Below are 16,042 nucleotides of genomic sequence, written 5' to 3'. Positions count from 1 at the left end.
TAGAACAGTGCTTTGCACAGAGTAAGCGCTTAACAAATGCCATCATCATTATTAAGTGGGACATCTTGATTACCTTGTATTTACCCCAACGCTTTGCACATAGTAAGCGCTTAACAAAGCAGCTTGGCTCAGTGGCGAGAGCCCGGGCTTGGGAGGCAGAGGTCGCGGGTTCTAATCCCGCCCCCGCCACTTGGCAGCTGGGTGACTTTGAGCCTTCGCTTCTCTCGGCCTCAGCTCCCTCATCTGTAAAATGGGGATGAAGACTGTGAGCCCCCACGTGGGCCAGCCTGATTGCCTTGTATCTCCGACAGTGCTTGGCACATAGTGAGCGCTTACTAAATACCATTATTGTTATTATTATTCTCCTGTCCTTTTTGGGAGGGAGTTTGGAGAGGAGGGGGTGGGGGGGGATGGTCTTCCACGTGCCCACTCCTTCCTCTTTTCTCCCCGCCCCAAGGGGGGCGGAGGCTGTGGGAGGGGGGGGTCTCTGTCTCCATCCAGACGTCTCCAGGAGGAGGAGGAGCCCCCAGCCCCAACGTGTAGAGGAGGGGACAGTCCCCACCCCCCGAGAAGGATTGGCTCGGGCTGGCCACGAAGCCCCTGCTCTTGGCGTTGCTGTGGGTGCCCCCTCCCCAGTGGTCTCCCCGCAGGGGGCAGCGAGCTGGTGGTCGGCTGGTCCCTCCGGCCGCGATGGGCAAGGGTCTGCCCAGGATGGCTGCCCGCTGCGGGCTGGGACTGGGATACGTGCTGCAGATGGTGGGCATCCCTGCCCTCGCCCTCCTCGGGGTGGGCAGCCCCGGATCCGCAGCTCCAGGTAAGACCCCCGACCCCCGGGAGCCCGATGGGTGCCAGGGCAAGGCAAGGCAAGGGGGTGCCCAGTGCTAGCCTCTCCTTTGCCCCCCTTCCGCCCCAGCCCCTCCTGCTTTGGGGAGGTGGGCTGTGGGGTGTGTCTGAATGTGGGCTGGGGGGAATTGGGGGGTGGGTTGCATGTCCGAGCCTTTTGGGGGGGCGGGGGGCGGCCAGTCCGGGCAAGCCCTGGGGCCAATTTGGCCAAGAGCGCACGCTGGGGGGTGTAGACGGATGCCCACCCGGAATGGGTGGTAGTTGGGGGTCCGGTGGATTAAATGGGGGGGATGGGAAAGGGGGTGCAAAGATACACCCTGAGTTGGAAAGTGGGGGGTCCTGGGTTTGCCCTCTGGCCGCAACCTGGTTTTTGCCCCCCGTCCTAGCTGGGTGGCAGGACTCCACTTTCTCTTGTCTGAGGGTGCCAGCCTGGGGGGACTCCCCACCCAGCCTGCTCGCCCTGGGGGGCTCTGTGGATGGGAAGCCGGGGGGGACCTGGCCCCCGGAGGAAAGGGGGGGGACCCCAGACCCTTTGGGGAATCGTGGCTGGGGACCGGTCCTTCCCAGTTGTTGCGGCTGGAGGGGGCAACAAGACCCCCGGGCGTCCCGGGGATGCGCAGGGTGAGGGTCCGGCTGGGGATTGGGCGGGGGGGGTGCTGTAGTTTGCTCCTTTGGCTGCCTTCCGAGGGCGACTGATGTGTGCATCTGTGTATTTGGGGGTGTACACTCCAGAGCCCAGTTGAATAGGTGTGAGTCTGTGGGGATGCCAATTTGGATGCCCACGAATGCGCGCTTGTGTTTCCGTGTACGCCCTTGTCTAGGTGCGTGTGTGTATGTGTGTGTTTGTGTATTGCGGGAAGGACTGGTCCAAGGCGAAGACAGTTGTTCGTCGGGTGGTCCAGTAGCCCGCAGTGAGGAACCGTGGCCACCCATCCCAGCCTGGCCCGAGCAAAAGGCAAATGGAGAAAGACTCACTAGGGCAAAAAGTGGGATCCAAAAAAATAATCAAACGGGAGGATAAATGGACTCATAGACGAGGAAAGGGATGGGGGGAGGGAACAGTGGCAGTTTCTTTAACTGACTCTTATTGGACTCTCCCAAGCGCTCAGTACAGTACTCTGCTCACAGTAAGCACTCAGTAAATACCACTGATTAAGTCGTCCTCTCCCTGCCAAGTGGGAGGATGAATCGAGTTCCCCCAGCCGGACATCTCTCCTGCCGGGCATCCCCTTTCCCCCCAAGTCCTGACTACACTCAAACCTGAGAAACCTGAACGATACAACGCTGGTCCTTTTCATTAGCTCCTTCTCCGCTCAGGAGACACATCAGGAAAGGTATTCGCATCCTGTCCAAGCGCCTAGTACGGTGGTATGCACACAGTAAGCGCTCCAATACCAGCGGCTGATTGATTAGGTCATCTTTAACCCCCTACTCCCACCCCCTCTTTGCAGCTGTTATCAGCATCAGTTTTCCGGTAAATGCTTGCTGGAGAGATCAGAGCAGGCCAGGTGACCGTTGGCTGGACACACATATCACACCTTGCTCCCAGTTTAGGGAGTGGGGTTGCTTTTTGGATGTGATGCACCACAATTAATAGCAACAACAGTAATAATAACAATAATAATCACTGTGGTACTTAAGCACTCTGCATTGGATCCCTCATCACTCACACTAACTTTAAAGATCACCCCACTACCCCCCTTCCCCTTGTCCCCTCTTTGTTTGGAGGGGAGGATCCCCTAATTTTTTGTGTGTTTGTGTGTGTGTTTGGGGGGGGGGGGGGGCGGTTGTTTTTGCCTCTCCATCGAGGGTGAAAATCAGCTTCTCCTTGATCAGGAATCCTGTACATTACCAGTTGAACGAGGCTCACTGAAATGCTTAAAATCATGCATTTATTGTTACAGTGGGAAAGGAGGGAATTTTTTTTTAAAAAAACAAGGGGGTGGGGGAGGTTTCAACCTTCAGGTGAAGCCTAGAAATTCATGACATGTTGACTGTGGAAAGCAGGGGCTTTTGTTTGTGGGTGTCCCGGAATCCTGCATGTGAGCATAGTGAAGCAAACGAGGCATTTTAATCCATTCATGAGTCTTAGCAAGGAGTCTCTCTTTCAGGTGATCTGGTTTCTGACAGTTTTTGCCATCAGAGGGTCTTGAAAGTTCTCCGCTGGGGAGGATTAAGAGTGAGTCTGGCTAGCCAGAATGAGCAAAGGCCTGACCTCATTCTGGAGCAAGTCGGTACCTTGTCTCTGGTTCTTTGCAATTGGGCAACAGAACAGTTTTCTAGACTGTGAGCCCGTTGTTGGGTAGGGACTGTATATATTGCCGACTTATACTTCCCAAGGGCTTAGTACAGTGCTCTGAACACAGTAAGTGCTCAATAAATATGAAAGAATGAATGAATGAACAAGGCTCACTTTCCTGTTTCAGTCCCAGCTGCAGGCTGCCCAGCTTTTTTGTCTTAGCTCACATCTCTCCAACCAACCTGGTGTCCTTTGTTTATTGGGAAGAGCCCCAGGAAAGATGGGGAGTCGTATTTTGGGAAACAGTAATGAGCTTGTGTAAGCTTTTAGCAAGATGCTGCCAATAAGTGGTCCGTTCTACTCTTCCCAAGCCCTGTAAGGAAGCAGAGGTGTCTGCAGAGATTCGGGAATGTTTTTAGGAAAGGAGGGGAGAAGGCTGCAGGGGGGCAGTTACTGGGTGGAGCCTGGAAAGTTGGGATTCAGGAGAGATGGAGAGGTCCCGGTTGGCACTTTGGGTCTTAGCACATGAATGTGTCGATTGTCGCCAGTAGCAGTTCGAGAACAGCAGAGGGAGTTGTTTTCAGAAGAAAGATTGGAAAGGGCTTTCTAAATTAGCATTTTCCTGCACAGCAGTTTTCTCTGTGGCTTTAGTCCATTTCTCATGCTTACTCTCTCCCCCGCCTTCAAAGCCTTACTGAAGGCCCATCTCCTCCAAGAGGCCTTCCCTGACTAAGCCCTTCTTTCCTCTTCTCCCACTCCCTTTTGCATCACCCTGACTTGCTCCCTTTGTTCATCCCCCCCCCCCCACCCCACTCCCAGCCCCACAGCACTTATGGATGTGTCTGTAATTTATTTACATTATTGTCTCCCTCCCTGTCTAGACTGCTGAAAGCTGGTTGTGGGAAGGGAATATGTGCATTGTACTCTCCCAAGTGCTTAGTATAGTGCCTGACACACAATAAGCGCTCAATAAATATGATTGAATGAATTTGTTCTGCATGGTGCAAATGAGAGGGAATGTGTCTACCAGCTTCATATGCTCCTTAGCGCTTGGTATAGTGATCTGCAAACATAAGCACTTGAAAACCATTGGTCGTTTGATAGAGCAACTCAGAGAAGTTCAGCAAAAGTGTGTTTGCTGACCAGAAGAGTTAAATATGTATTCCATAGGCTACTTTCTGCTTTGAAGGAAGAAGATGGGCACTGCTAGGGAATCAATCAATCATATTTATTGAGTGCCTACTGTGTGCAGAGCACTGTACGAAGCCCTTGGGAAGTACAAGTTGGCAACATTATAGAGACGGTCCCTACCCAACAGTGGGAAGGAGAAGCAGACAGCCAAAAAAAAAAAAAAAAAGGGTGACCCGTTTAAATCTCTGCTTGCAAACTCCTCCCTGGGCACTTGCAATAAACAGTTGATTATTTCCAAACAACCCAGGAAAGGCGGCTGAGTGGGATCGATCCCTTTTCTCTATTCTGTCCCACTTCATTTCTCCTCCTTGTTCACTGAAATATTTCTCTGGGAAGAAACCACTCCCTGTTTCTACCCCTGCCCTTTGTCAAAAAAGATGGTAGTTGAGTGGGGGTTTGGGGAGAAGTTTCCTTCTCAGCTCCGGTTGAGAAAATCCTTTCCACTGCTGAACTGTCATTCTGCTTTGTGCTTCTAAAAAATTGATTGATTTTTACGGCTTCACTCCCAAGCCTCTCTTTATTCCTCACCTCACTCTATAAAACCCATCTCCCCCGTTCACTTTTGCCATCGTGATTTACTTGGCTGTGTTAATGTTTACAGGACTTTTTTGGACTGAAGGACACAGCCAGGGGAGTATTCTAATTTCGCTTGCTTCCAAAATTGTCTCTTCACAAGGACCCAGGGTCTTTCCTTTTCTTCTCTTTCAGCTTTTGAAGTCCAGGGTGGATGCCTTAGGCGATTTTAAACATTTTCCCATTCCCTGGTAAAAGATAAATCCACTGATAGAATAATTGTTAGCCATTTCCTCACACTCTGGAGTTGTATTTTTTTAGTTTTAGAGCTCATACTAAACTTATTGTTTTGTCAACTCTGATTCCTTATTGCCTGGAGCTGCCAAATTATTTTCTCTTCTTGTCCCGCTTTTTATGCCATACTGGTGGTGGTGGGCGGAGCAGGGACTTGAGCCGGGGAGACCTGGGCTCTAAACCCACCCCTGCTGCGTGACCTTGGACAAGTCACTGAACCTCTGTCCCTCATTTTTCCATATCTGTAAAATGGAGTAAGATACCTGCCCTTTCGACTTAAATTATGAGCCCAGCCTGGGACAAGAATGTGCCTGATCAGATTATGTTTCTATCCTAGTTGCTGGTCCATAATTTAAGTTCTTGTTAAATACTGTAATTACAAATGCTTCCTAAATATAACCATCAATCATATTTATTGAGCACTTACCTTGTGCAGAGCACTGGACTAAGCCCTTGGGAGAGGACAATACAACAGAGTTGGTGGACACATTCCCTGCCCAAAAGGAGTGTAAAGTCAATAGGGGAAGGCAGAAATGAATATAAATTACAGATGTATATATTAGTACTGAGGGAGGGGTGAAAATGCAGAGGTATACAAAATGGTTACTGTTAATTCCTGGGGACCAGTGAATTTTGCATATGCAGTTTTTGCTAGAGTTATAATGTGGTCATTCCTCTACCTGTGGGCTATTGACAGCAGAGAGGAGCCACTTTCTGGTGAAAGTTAAGGTGTGGAAATTCCCAGATGCTTTCATTTGGCATTTGACCCATTCACAAACTCTGACAGCAGAGTGTTAAAGTTGGCCCCATACTCATTCAATTAAAGTTATAATTTAAAAATGAACACACAGGCAGATATTTGTCCCACACCGGGTCCTCCTTTACTAGCAGTAATAGCAGTTCGAGAATGCTTGGTATGAGAAAGTGAAATACAGCATGTGAATATTCTAATCTTTGGGGAAAACATTTTGTAATTAAATACCCCACCATATCTCATTGTAAAAGTCGTGGAGGTGGTGTGAGGGAGGGAGGAAGGGGAGCAGGAGCGGCAGGGAGAAGACTTAATTAGCTTGATGGTCTGTCAGACATTTTTATTCTATATATTAGAGCCAATAATAATTATGTTAACCGAAGAAATGGAGTAGTCAACTTTCACCTCGAAGTTACCAGTCTTGTTAAGTCCTTTATTTATTTGAAAACGTTCATGCATAAAAATTTCAACCTCATTAATCATGTTGTCATATCAATTCCATACCTAGTTTAATCCCCAATTATGAAAGCAGTAAAATGCAGAGATAAACATGTGTGTCTCCTCTGTTAATTTAGGGTCTTGTACAGTGTAACCTGTTTGAGGGTTGTTGTTTTTTTACGAGTTGATTGGTGAGTACCAGGTTTCCCATATTAGTTGATTTCTAGATTGGTTTTTAGCCATTCACTGCTTCACTGAGGAAGGACTGATCTTTTCCCTCAGATCGGAAAGGTTGTGTTTGACAACAGGTTTCCTAAATGAGGAATAGTATCCTCACAATAAAATCATATTTTACAGTGGAATGTTTTATCTAAAGTATGCTTGATACAAAAAATGCCCTTTTCAAAAACACAGGAAGATCACCTCTGTAGTCATTCTAGAAAACAAGATTGGCAGTTAATGCATATTGTAAATCTAAAAGAGAGCTCTGTTCTCAGAGAGATGTAATTACTCTGTTATTAGAAAGTGGAAGTTATGACACATGTACTTTTGATTTTAAGTCAGTGCAGAGTAGTTTTAAAAATAGGAAACTGCATGATTCTGCCTAGATGTTAGTAGGACATTATGAATATTAGTTTGTAGCCTGAACTCATACTCAGTGCACTAATAATAGTGGCATTTAAGTGCTTACTATGTGCCAAGCAACGTCCTCAGCACTGTACGGCAGATACAGACAAAACAATCAGGTCATACACAGTCCCTGACCTACGTGGACCTCATAGACAAAGCAGGAGAGAAAACAGGTATTGATTCCCCATTTTTGCAGATGGGGAAGCTTCGGGACAGGGAAGTGAAGTAGATTTGCCCAAGCTCACAAACAGGCAGGTGGCAGAGTCAGGATTAGAACCCAGACCCATGCTCTCTTCAGTAAGCTGTACATATTTCTAAAAGTCTCCCCCTTCTAGACTGTGAGCCCGTTGTTGGGTAGGGGCCATCTCTATATGTTGCCGATTTGTACTTCCCAAGCACTTAGTACAGTGCTCTGCACATAGTAAATGCTCAATAAATACGATTGAATGAATTTTTCTTGCATTCTAGAATGTAAATTAACCTAATCAAATCTTCAAAGGAGTGGGTCTAATAAAATAATTCAGGACCAGGCCCAACTGTTATATTTGCTGTATCTCGCAAATTATATTGGTTGCAAATTCAGTATTTACACTGTTCCAAGGAAGATATTTCATTTTCTTTAAAGAATCTTGGATCATCAGCATTGCACCCAAATTGTTGATAATTGTATCCAAAGTTCAGTTCTAATTGTGAAATAATTTTTTGGGTTTTTTTTTTCCTAAAATTTAAGTGTTTACTATGCTCCAGGTACTCTACTAAAGCACTGGGGAAATAACACCTTAATCAGGTTGGACACAAATGGGGCTCTCAGTCTTAATCCCCATTTTGCAGATGAGGGAGCTGAGGCCCAGAGAAGTGAAGTGACCTGTTCAAGGTCACACAGCGGACAAGTGGCAGAACTGGGATTAGGACCCAGGCCTGCGCTCTGTCCATTAAGCCACACCGCTTCTCGTAGGCTTAAGTTTGAATCGAATTAGGAGATAAATTATTTCATTTCCCAAGCATCCACATTGCTGCCACCCAGTCGAGGGGGTCTACTCAGCTTCCTCCCTGCCCAAATAGTAATTATGATGCCTGCCGTTCTCATGAGCCTTTTTACCTTTAGAGTCTCCTTGGAAAGATGATGCACTACTAACTTTCAAAGGATAAAGCGGGGGATCAAATGCGAGGAGGAAAAGTCAGCAGATTTAGTCTAGTTTACCACAGTCATCTTCCCAGCAGCAGACTGGTAATTAGCAATTGTGGTATTTAATAATAATAATAATAATGGCATTTATTAAGTGCTTACTATGTGCAAAGCACTGTTCCAAGTGCTGGGGAGGTTGCAATGTGATCAGCCCCACAGGGGGCTCACAGTTTTCATCCCCATTTTACAGATGAGGTAACTGAGGCACAGAGAAGTTGTGACTTGCCCAAAGTCATACAGCTGACAGTTGGTGGAGCCAGGATTTGAACCCCTCACCTCTGACTCCAAAGCCCAGGCTCTTTCCACTGAGCCACACTGCTTCCCCTAAGATCTTAGATTTAAGATCTTATTATATGTGCCAAGCACTGTACTAAATGAGGCAGTAGATAAAAGCTAATCTGATCAGATCTACTCCCTGTCCCACGTGGATCCTCACCAAATAAGTTGGGGGGGAAAATAAGTATTGAATCCCTATGTTGCAGATGAGAAAACTGAGGCCCAGAGATGTTATGTAACTTGTTCAAAGTTACACAGCAAACAAGTTGCCACTAATACTCACATCCTCTAACACCCAGGCCTGCGCTTTTTCCAGTAGGCCATTCTGTTTCTCACCTGATGACGTACTTATCGTAATGTTTAGTACAGTTTTTGGCACATGGCAAGTTTTTATCAAGTGTTACGATTATTAGTAACATTAAGTGGGCTGCTATACAGAAGTCCGGACTCTTTTCACTCTCTCCTTTCTGGGCAGAAAAGGATTCAACATGTTTGAGTGATTTTTCCATGTGCTCCATGGGCTGAAGACCTGACAGACATCTCCTGAGAATTCCAACATAATTTTAGCCACCAGACAATCAGAAGGGAACCATGCCAGATCCTCGAATGGACCACGTTATCTGAATGGCGACTTAATTTCCATCAGTTTCAGTCAGCCTGGTGGCAGTAGTTAAAAATCGGGGAGGGGAAGAATTAATTGAAAATGGAAATAATGGAAAAGAGAAAATGTGCCAGAACCCATCAGGAAAATATCCTGCCTGATTATAGCCTCATTTTCACATTCCACATTTGCCCCCTGCATATATTAAACTGAAATTTTAGAGACAAGCTGGCATCACTTGAAATGGGGTATCTTGCCTTTCAAACTGTAGGATCCACCAAAAATATGTGTCTTCCAACTTTTTAGGCTGTATGGTGAATATTTATTTCAGTGGCTCCAGGACTTTTCATTTTTCCAGAGCTGAGTTGCTGCCAGTTCTAGTTAGTACACATTCTTAGAGTCACAGCCAGTAGCACTCAGTACATTGCTCTGCACATAAGTGCTCAATATATGATAATGATAGCATTTATTAAGCGCTTACTGTGTGCAAAGCACTGTTCTAAGTGCTGAATATATGCCAATGATCTATAATCCCCTCTAGATGGTGAGCTCATTTTGGGCTGGGAACAAGCCCTCTAGTTCTGCTGTACTGTACTCTCCCAACCGCTTAATACAGTACTCTGCAGATAGTAAATGCTCAATAAATACCATCAATTGATTGATAAGCCAAGGCTGCATATATTCATTCATTAAATCATATTTATTGAGTGCTTACTGTGTGCAGAGCACTGTACTAAGCGCTTGGGAAGTACAAGTTGGCAACATATAGAAACGGTCCCTACACAACAGTGGGCTCACAGTCTAGAAGGGGGAGACAGACAACAAAACATATTAACTAAATAAAATAAATAGAATAAATATGTACAAATAAAATAGAGTAACAAATATATATATGTATATATATATATATATATACATATATACAGGTGCTGTGGGGAGGGGAAGGAGGAAATGCTGGGGGGATGGGGAGGGGAAGAGGAAGGAGGGGGCTTGCTTCTCTGTGCCTCAGCTATCTCATCGAAAAATGGGGATCAAGTCTGAGTGTCCCATGTGGGACATGGACTGTGTCCAGTGTGATTACTTTGTATCTATCCCAGGGCTTAGAACAGTGCCTGGCACCTTACAAGGGACTGTGTCCAACCTGATTTGCTTATATCCACCCCAGAGGTCATGGGTTCAAATCCCAGCTCTGCCAATTAGCTGTGTGACTTTGGGCAAGTTACTTCACTTATCTGTGCCTCAGTTACCTCATCTGTAAAATGGGGATTAAGACTGTGAGCCCCCTGTGAGACAACCTGATCACCTTGTAACCTCCCCAGCACTTAGAACAGTGCTTTGCACATAGTAAGCGCTTAATAAATGCCATCATTCTTATTATTATTACTAACAAATGCCCTGGATTGATCATTTAAGGTGCAAGGGCTACAAGAACCTGCCCCAAATGTTTATGCTTTTTTTCTCTGTTCAGCATCATAGCTGGTTCATCGGTGTTATTTATTGAGCACCTACTGTGCACACAGCACTGTACTAAGTGCTATGGAGCATGCAATAGAGTTGGTAGACACCATCCCTGCCTTCAAGGAACTTAAACATTCATGTGACCTGAATTCATTAGGAAAAACAGTGTCATTTTCCTGGCATTATGGTATCGTAAGTGTAATTCCCTTCATGTGTAAGGAGAACAGTCATCCTCCAGGCTGGTAAACCAAATGATTATCTTGGGTTCTGAACTTTCCGGCTTAATCCTCTTCCTTGGCCTTGAGAGGTAAACCACATATTTTAAATTATTCATAATAATTATAATAATGATGATGGTATTTGTTAAATGCTTACTATGTGCCAGGCACTGTACTAAGTGCTGAGGTGGAGACAACCAGATCAAGTTGGACACAATCCCTGTGCATCGGGGGCTCACAGTCTCAATCCTCATTTTACAGCTGAGGCCCTGAGGAGTGCTTGGCACATAGTAAGTGCTTAACAAAGACCAAAATTATTATTTTTATTATTATTAAGTACTTGGATCAGTGTGGTAAAAATTTGGGCCAAGTATTTAATAATAATAAAAATAATAATTTTGGTCTTTGTTAAGCGCTTACTATGTGCCAAGCACTGTTCTTAGTGCTGCGGGGAGATACAAGGTAATCAGGTTGTCCCACATGGGGCTCACAGTCTTAATCCCCATTTTCCAGATGAGGTAACTGAGGCACAGAAAAGGTAAGTAACTTGTCCAAAGTCACACAGCTGATGTGGTGGAGCCAGGATTAGAACCCATGACTTCTGACTCCCAAGCCCATGCTCTTTCCATTGAGCCATGCTGCTTCTCTGTATTTGCCTTATCCTGCCTTGAATCAGTACTGGTCTCCCTGCCTCCTGTCTCTCCCCTCTACAATCCATACCTCACTCTGCTCCCTGGATTATTTTCTCAAGAATTGACCAGTCCACATCTTCCCACTTCATAAAAACATCCAATGATTGTCCATCCACCTCCACATCAAACAGAAACTCCTTACCATCAGCTTCTAGACATTGTCAGCTTGCTCCTTCCTACCTTACCGCTCTAATCTATTACAACCCAGCTTGTATATTTCACTCTTCTAATGCCAACCTACTCATTGTGCCACCATCTCGTCTATCTCACCTCCAACCCCTTGCCCACATCCTCCCTCTGGCCTGAAATTCTGTACCCCTTCATATCTGATATACCGCCACTCTCCCCATCTTCAAAGCCCTAGTAAAATATCTCCTCCAAATGGCCTTCTCTGATTAAACCCTCATTTCCCCATCATATTCACCTTCTCTTCTGTCTCACCTGTGCACTTGGGCTGAATCTCCCTTAAGCACTTTGATACTCACTCCAGTCCCACAGCCCTTGCATACTTTAGCTTATTTTCTACCATATTCCCCATCTCTAATTTATTTTAACGTCTCCCCCTCTAGACTTTGAGATGTTTGTGGACAGGGATCCTCTTTACCAACTTCATTGTACTTTCCCAACTCTCTCCAAGGTGTAAGTGTTCAATAAACAATAACCCTCAATCCCTCTTTTTTCCTGTTCAAAATCAGAAGAGAAAACTGGTTGTTCTGCCTATTGACTGTAAGCTCCTTTTGGGCAGGAATCTTATCTATCAACTCTGTTATATTGTACTCTCCCGAGCACTCAATACAGCGCTTTGCACACAGCAGGTGCTCAATAAATACCGTTGATAGACTGGATGTGCAACTAGCTGTCTGTGGCTAGGGAAATGAGTCCTACCAACCAACTCTAGCACCTTCGAACGTACTTAGACTTAGATTCTCCTCTATCCTCATGTTTATATGCTTCTTCAGTTTTGTTATGACTAGTTATAAATACTATTTTAGTGTCCCCTGTTAGAGTGTAAGCTTCTTGTGGGCAGGGAGCATGTCATTTCTCTATTCTGTTCTTCCCAAGGAACTAGTACATGGCATTGCACCAAATGGGTGCTCAAAAATTGCTACTACTACTACTCCTGCAAGTTTTCTGTGTGTTGAAACACCCAGGGGAACATGTTAGAGACTCATAATAAATGTTAGGTGGAATGATGCTAACAATAATGATGATAATGGTAAGAATGATAATATAATAATAAAAAATGATCATGATAATCCTCTCTGACCAACATAGTAGGATTCCACTTGTTTCATTAACCTTTTGCTCAAGCACACCAGTATATCATTTTTTCCTCCGGATTTCTTGGCTTCCCTATTAGTCTCACCAAAGCCAAACCCTGGCTTTCTCTTGATGTATTTATTTTCATTCCATAATGAATGGAATTAGGGGAAAGGTGTCCAAAAGGGGAAGTTAGCTGGACCTGAAAAGTGCAGCTGAACAAAGGGGATTTGTGAGAGATTTTTAACCTGCCTCCCTCTAGCTATAGGGGCAGGGGGGAGAGAGAGATAGAGACAGAGACACATTCACCTATGTTTGGTTATTCAAGCAAAATCCTCATGGGCAGAATCCCACTTAGATGCAGGCATGCATTTTGCTGGAATCTTGGCTTACCGCCGCAGGTAGGCCAAGTCTGATGGTTCCACGGAGCCCTAAACCCACTTCCTCTTGCGGGCTAAGGGAAAGAGAAAACCACAGGAGCCTCAGGAGCTGGGAGGGACTGTTTGGACTTTGGAAACCGTAGATGCCTGAAAGCTGCTTTTCCTCTGCAGCCTCCTGGCCCGTTAAGCAGCTAGTCTTCATGGGTTAGTGGTGGGGAAGAGGAGGGCATGCACTATGAAAGATTAGCACTTGGCTTTTAAAGTAGGACTTGCCCCTGCGTTTGCCTCTCAAAGTCTTACTCTTACCAGCCCAAATGTTGGAACGTGCCTGTGGGATGCTGACATAAGGTTAATAAGTGAGTTTTAAAGATAACAGTGGATTCCAGAATCTTGGGTTTGTTTTGCATTCAGTGACAGTCACTAAATCAGGGGAGGAATGTTCAAACACATTCGAGGAAAAGTGATTTTTATAGAAAGTAGCCATCCCTGCTAATAGCCAGTAACTGCACATAACCCTCCTGACATTAAAAATCCATTAGCTAAGCCCAGTTTAAACACCAGATGATGCTCTGTCAGCTAAGTGGATATTGGAATATTTTTTCATATAAGGCAGCAATAGCTATTCTGAAATTTTTCTCAACTGTGGACATTAAAGGCAATGTCATCTGATAGGAGTAGCTCGAGTCCCCACTAAAGCAGCCCAAGATTTGAAATGTAACCAGAGTGGCCATCTGGTTATAATAAGGAGAAAGAATTAAAAGCAGGAATGAGGTTTGGAAAAGGTAACCTTAAAGAAAGATCATATGGGGAATGTTAAATCAACGTGTTTCAGTAAACGGAAGCTCGCGTGGAGTACCCAAGGTAGTATTTCCTTTAGCTTGTTAGACATATCGATTCCAACAAAAAGCAATCTTGGCGATTTTTTTTTTTTTGGAGGGGGGGAGGGGGTTCAGTTCCTATTCAATGACAATTCTTTGAGAGCCTGCCTGCTTCTAAAGTGTTTATTTGTGTGTGTTTAGATTGTATATGGAATAAGCCTGGCTAATGAAGTTCGAGCAGTTCGCTAGCTCTACCAAAACAACTTTTGAAAGTGATAGGTCAATAAACATGCCCTGAGATTATTTGAGTTGAACAACACAATCCAGATTATCCCACCCAAAACTGGGGCCCCTTTCCAGGTACACTTTACTTCTTTTGCCAAATATGCCTTTTGTGGCACTGTAGCATCGAAGCAGTGTGGTCTAGTGGAAGGAGCACAGGCCTGGGAGTTAGAAGACCTGGGTTCTAATCCTGGCTCCACAACTTGCCTATTGTGTGATCTTGGGCAAGTCACTCACTTTCTCCATGTCTCAGTTTCCTCAACTGTTAAATAGGGATCCAGAAACTTTTCTTCCTCCTAATTAAGCTGTGAGTCCCATGTGGGACAGGGACTGTGTCCAACCTGATGGATTTTTTTTATCTACCCAGTAGTTAGAACAGTGCTTGACACATAAGTGCTTAACAAATACTATTTTAAAAAAATGAGACTGTAGAAATTACAATGCCAGTGGCTTTATTTCCAAGTTATATTAGCAAGCTACATTTTTTTTTGTAGGTTATTTTAAAAGGTCAGTGAAAGCAGATAGTGTATTGGATTATACTATTGTAGAGGCTGATTTAGGGTTGGAGAGTAAACTAATGGGAAGAGAGCAGTAATTAATCACTTAATGTCATGCTGGCACTAGTGCCATAAAGTATTGCTCTTTCTCACCTCCACCCCACCCCTTTTCTATTATGTGTCCATTAGGGAAACCTTAAACAAGTATCACCAAGTGGAGAGTCATTTTTTCAGATTTGACCCAAATAGGCTTATTTCGTGCAAAAGGTCCCCAATGGTCACTTAAATGCTTAACACATCTTTCTGCGGGCCTTTTCATTTCGATGAGTTACATATAGTTCTCTGGGTCTGCAGTGCTGCTTTTTAATTTTCTTTTATTTTTAAATTACATCAGTTCACCGTGGTAGAATAGGGGAATAATTTAATTATCTGCTTTTTTTTCTGGAAGCAAGCATTGAAACATAATATTGCATTTCAGCTATGGCTCACAATTGAAAATAGTGTTTTACGCATGTTAACGGATTTTCAGAAGGAAACTTCTAATGAAACTGAAAATTCTTGTTCCCTGCCATTAATTGTTTGGGTTTGGCTCCATCTGTTCTGTAAACGCTCATTCCTAATGGATCCTGAGCTTACTTAGACACTGTTTACACAATTAGATTACCAAACAAAATCTTATTTACCAACATATTGTCTGCTGATGGAATAATCTATTCTTGAGTATGTTCAATTCAAACATTCGTACCAGATGGAAATATTTTTCAATTCAACCCCGGTGTCTGGCGTTTTAGTTTGAAACCCACTTTAAGTTTTGGAGAAGAAAAGCATAAAATGAAAGCAACTTTTTCCAGATGTTTTTCCTGTCTATTGTGCAAAACCTAATTCTATTACAAGATTTAAAAAGATCATTGTATGCAGCCAGTCCATAAATCTGTGCCATTTATGAACAGGGGAATTATGAAATTGGAGCTAACAAGATGATTCTATAATAATAATGGTATTTGTTAAGCACTTACTATGTGCAAAGCACTGTTCTAAGCCCTGGGGAGGTTACAAAGTGATCAGGTTGTCCCGGGGGGGCTCACAGTTTTAATCCCCATTTTCCAGATAAGGTAACTGAGGCACAGAGAAGTTAAGTGACTTGCCCAAAGTCACACAGCTGACAGTTGGCAGAGCTGGGATTTGAACCCATGATCTCTGACTCCAAAGCCCATGCTCTTTCCATTGAGCTATGCTGCTTCTCTAACATATTGGAGTTGGGAGAGTTTCATTACCAGTCACCCTGAAATGCAAATATACCTTTGTCTTTCAAAGGTTTTTGGTGCTTCTGAAAACTCCAATTTACTTGAGAAACAGCCTGCTAGTTTGTTTTTCCAAATATGCATTCTTTAATAATTCACTTCTTTCAACCCATCTATATTTTATCCAGCTTGTCTCCCATCATCAAGTGATATGATTAATATTCTGAGATCTGC

General features: G+C 44.4%; 1 protein-coding gene across 2 annotated transcripts in view; it reads left to right on the top strand.

Annotated features, from left to right (window-relative positions):
- The first annotated feature begins 655 nt into the window (after positions 1 to 655).
- The window catches only part of UNC5C (unc-5 netrin receptor C), a 253,758-nt gene continuing 238,371 nt past the window's right edge, over positions 656 to 16,042 (top strand). For both annotated transcript variants that reach the window (XM_038769302.1, XM_038769301.1), the window contains exon 1: positions 656 to 814. In XM_038769302.1, the coding sequence (XP_038625230.1) occupies positions 691 to 814 (124 nt within the window). In that variant the 5' untranslated portion in view covers positions 656 to 690. The remainder of the gene's footprint in view (positions 815 to 16,042) is intronic.

Source organism: Tachyglossus aculeatus, chromosome X5 (genome assembly GCF_015852505.1).
Source record: "Tachyglossus aculeatus isolate mTacAcu1 chromosome X5, mTacAcu1.pri, whole genome shotgun sequence".
Classification (NCBI taxonomy): Eukaryota; Metazoa; Chordata; class Mammalia; order Monotremata; family Tachyglossidae; genus Tachyglossus; species Tachyglossus aculeatus.
Note: the sequence above shows the minus strand (reverse complement) of the source record. Positions and strands in the feature narration are given on the sequence as shown.